Source organism: Micropterus dolomieu, linkage group LG11 (assembly GCF_021292245.1).
Source record: "Micropterus dolomieu isolate WLL.071019.BEF.003 ecotype Adirondacks linkage group LG11, ASM2129224v1, whole genome shotgun sequence".
Classification (NCBI taxonomy): Eukaryota; Metazoa; Chordata; class Actinopteri; order Centrarchiformes; family Centrarchidae; genus Micropterus; species Micropterus dolomieu.
The window spans coordinates 30,409,133-30,413,411 of NC_060160.1; the positions used below are offsets into that span (position 1 = coordinate 30,409,133).

At 40.7% G+C, this 4,279-nt stretch overlaps 1 protein-coding gene across 1 annotated transcript in view; it reads right to left on the bottom strand.

Moving 5' to 3' along the window:
* Nucleotides 1-4,279, bottom strand: part of LOC123978513 (phospholipid-transporting ATPase VD-like) — a 54,381-nt gene that overhangs the window by 26,262 nt on the left and 23,840 nt on the right. Inside the window, exon 5 of the mRNA XM_046061751.1 lies at nucleotides 1,012-1,097. Coding sequence (XP_045917707.1) covers nucleotides 1,012-1,097 — 86 coding nt within the window. The remainder of the gene's footprint in view (nucleotides 1-1,011; nucleotides 1,098-4,279) is intronic.

Below are 4,279 nucleotides of genomic sequence, written 5' to 3' on the forward strand. Positions count from 1 at the left end.
TTGTGACGTCACAAGTAAAGGAAGTGAAGGGCTGGACTACAAACGAGCTGTTTTCAGTTCAGAGCAGAGTTTTCTGTGGGAGATGGGAACTCCCTTTGGGCTGGACTTTGGGCTTTTTCACTTTGCAAACCTGTTACATGCACAAAAAAGATATATAACTCAATAAAGGAGAGGGAAAAAGCCAAAAAGCATAATACCACCTCTTTAAGGTCTAACTACTGACAATTGTTTTCTTTTTTATCAAATGCTTAAAACTAAGAACGGTATACCCGTTTGACAATTAAGGTTTGATTGTAGGAAGATATTTGATTAGACTACGCGCAAATAGATTTTAGAATAGACATATCAAAAGTTAAGAAGACAGTCTCTCAGGAAACCGGAAACAAAGCCCTCCCTCAAGGGAACAAAGGACTGCCCTCTGGGAACCACGGCCCAACAAACAAAAGCAGCGACCCATGCTCGCTCGCCCTCTTGTCCTTTTTTTTTTTAAGTTTATTAAAATCATAAGTAGACATGCTACAAAATAAATAGCTTAAATATGTAATATTGACTTTTTGTTTCACACTGTACACGAACACCGGTTTCCTGGTTCTGGCTGTCCATTCACCCCAACCACAGTCTTACTCTTACTCTTTTGTGTTAAATATCATATACCTGCCTTTACTGTCATAAACTGACGCTACAGGCTTCCCCCACTGCGTTGACCTGTGACGCTATAGGGGTCCCGGTGCGTTACAAACGTCCATAGGCCTTTGACCATGCCATATGTGATAATTCGGGGAGTGAGAACGGGTTGTAGGGATACAATGTTTTTGAAACGAAATAATCAAAGAACGAACCATACACGGATTGTTTTACTATACCACAATAAATAGAAGCCCTAAATATTTAGATTTCTTTTTCTTTCTTTTTTGAAGAGACACATTATCTTCATACTAATCCCATATATTTATCTCACTTAAGTGATATAGACTGATATGTTGGATCACTGTAGCATGGAAAGGAACTCACATATAACCTCTGAACTTGCTGAGGTCATCATTGGGGTTCTCACACTCAATACGACAATGGAAGCTCTCAAGGGTCAGTTCTTCTCCCTGGAGAAGACACACACACACACACACACACACAGATAAACATACAGATAAACAGAATTACAAACCACTAGAGGTGTGACCAGAGACCCTTAGCTCACAAGAACAAGACAAGATTTTAACACTATTTTTAACATTTGAAGCATAAACAGTTAATTTCCTGCATTCTGGTGATTTTTTTCTACATCAATTTATGGTGGAAATGTTTTTATTTATCTTAAGGGAAACGCAAAATTCAGGTGGCAGGTGACAATTCACAATCTCAGAATCTAAGAATCTCAGAATCAAACAGAATCTAAGTCAGTGCAGCTCTCAGGCATTCTATGTTGCTTTCAGATCTGTTTCTCTTGTAGATCAACTTTTCTCATGTAACATCATCCTGCTCAGTCAGCACACATTATTTAGTCTTCCCTCCTCTTTGTGTCTTTGTTTGGGGAAGTAACCTCTTTAAATATGCATGTGGCACCTTTCCACCTCAATGAGAAATGAACTCATTTCAGGTCAGTTGAATGATTCAACTGAACTCAATTCAGTTGATTCAGTCCTGGACTTGAATAGCGCATGTGTTTCAGCAGGTTTTCTGTTCATATTCAAAATGTTCAGCACATTAAGGATCTCTCCCTCATCTCTGTGTTCTCTGACATGTCCAGAAAAAGTCATATTATTCCAAGACTAACTTCATCATTTAATGATAATTCATAATATTTTTATATTATTTATAAAAAATTATATTTTTATATTTTTAAATTAAGTTATTGTTCCTTCAGACCATAATGGAATGGAGGTGTATTACTACCTGAAACACTGATTATGCAGAAATCTCACCACAAATCCACACATCCACCAGCACCTCCGATAAAGTGCAGCTTACAGAGCAAGGTTGTGTTTCAATTTTTAGATGTTTATATTGCAAAACTTTACCAGCTACATTACCACTCACAACTGTCTGGACTCACAGCACAAGAGTGGGTTTACTTGATTAAAATCACAGTGGTTGTTTCTCAAGTATCTTCTCAAGTCGTTTCCTCGCTCCTCGCTTGAAATAGAAGGATCAAGGAGTGATCTCGGAGGAGCTATGAGCGAGGATACACCAGTGCATCCAATTCAATTTAAATTCAATTCAATTTCAATTCAATTTTATTTATATAGCGCCAAATCACAACAACAGTTATCTCACAGCGCTTTTCATAAAAGAGCAGGTCTAGACCGTACTCTATGATGCTATTTACAGAAGCCCAACAGTTCCCACCAAGAGCAGCACTAGGCGACAGAGGCAAGGAAAAACTTCCTTTTAAGAGGCAGAAACCTCGAGCAGAACCATGGCTTAGGGTGGGCGGCCATCTGCCTCGACCGGTTGGGGTGAAGGAGAGAGAGGGAGAGAGAGAGCGAGAGAGAAAGAGAGAGAGGGCAGGAGAGGAACAGAGAGAAAAAGAGAGGGATGGAAGGAGAGAGAGAGGGGAGGGAGGCAGCCTACACAATATACACACACAGAGGTACAGACAGTAAAGGTGATGTTGCTATAGACTAAATGAAAAATGGGACATATATTTACAGTAGTGTTAATGGTAACAGTCGTAATGTTAATGATTATAATAACAATAATAACAATAGGACTAGCAACAATAGTCGTTGCAGCAGCGGGTGTCGAGCAGGAACACGGGGGCAGCAGGTGACCCGCAGCCACAGATCCAGACTCCACAGCTCCAGAGCCAGAAAACCTGCAGGAAGTGATAGGAGGAGAGAGGAGAGGGACAAGAAAGCACAAGACTACCGGAAAGGGGAGAAGTTGCGTTAGTAACATGCAATAATGGGATGAGGTTACATACAGAGGGAGAGAAAGTAGAGGAGAGAGGAGCTCAGTGCATCATACGAAATCCCCCGGCAGTCTACGCCTAAAGCAGCATAACTAAGGGATGGTTCAGGACTCACCTGAGCCAGCCCTAACTATAAGCTTTATCAAAGAGGAAAGTCTTAAGCCTACTCTTAAATGTGGAGATGGTGTCTGCCTCCTGAACCCAAACTGGAACCTGGTTCCACAGGAGAGGAGCTTGATAGCTGAACGCTCTTGCTCCTAGTCTACTTTTGGAGACTCTAGGAACCACAAGTAACCCTGCATTCTGGGAGCGCAGTGCTCTGGTGGGGTCGTAAGGTACTATGAGCTCTTTAAGATAAGATGGTGCCTGACCATTAAAAGCTTTGTAGGTAAGAAGAATGATTTAAAATTCTATTCTGGATTTTACAGGAAGCCAATGCAAAGAAGCTAAGACAGGAGAAATATGATCTCTTTTCCTGGATCCTGTCAGAACACGTGCTGCAGCATTCTGGATCAGCTGAAGAGTCTTAACGGACTTTTTCGAGCAGCCTGATAATAAAGAATTGCAGCAATCCAGCCTAGAAGTAACAAATGCATGGACTAGTTTTTCTGCATCATTTTTAGACAGGATGTTCCTGATTTTCGCAATTTACGTAGGTGAAAAAAGGCGGTCCTTGAAATTTGCTTAATGTGAGACTTAAACGACATATCCTGGTCAAAGATAACTCCAAGATTCCTCACAGTGGTGCTGGAGGCCAGGGCGATCCCATCAAGGGAAACTATATCTTTAGATAATGCGTGACGGAGGTGCCTAGGCCCCAGAACAATAACTTCAGTTTTATCTGAGTTTAACATTAGAAAATTACAGGTCATCCAGGTTTTAACATCCTGAAGGCACATTTGAAGTTTAGCTAACGGATGAGTTTCATCTGGTTTGATGGATAGATATAACTGAGTATCATCTGCATAACAATGAAACCTTATGGAATGTTTCCTGATAATATTGCCTAAAGGAAGCATATATAAAGTGAACAGGATTGGTCCGAGGACAGATCCTTGAGGAACTCCATGACTAACTTTGGCATGCATGGAGGACTCATCGTTAACATGTACAAACTGAAATCGATCTGATAAATAGGACTTAAACCAGCTTAGAGCGGTTCCTTTAATGCCAATGAAATGTTCCAGTCTCTGCAATAGGATCTGATGGTCAATGGTATCAAATGCAGCACTAAGATCTAATAAAACCAGTACAGAGACAAGTCCTTTGTCTGATGCAATAAGGAGGTCGTTAGTAATTTTTACCAGTGCTGTCTCTGTGCTATGATGAGCTCTAAATCCTGACTGAAAATCCTCAAATAAACTATTGCTC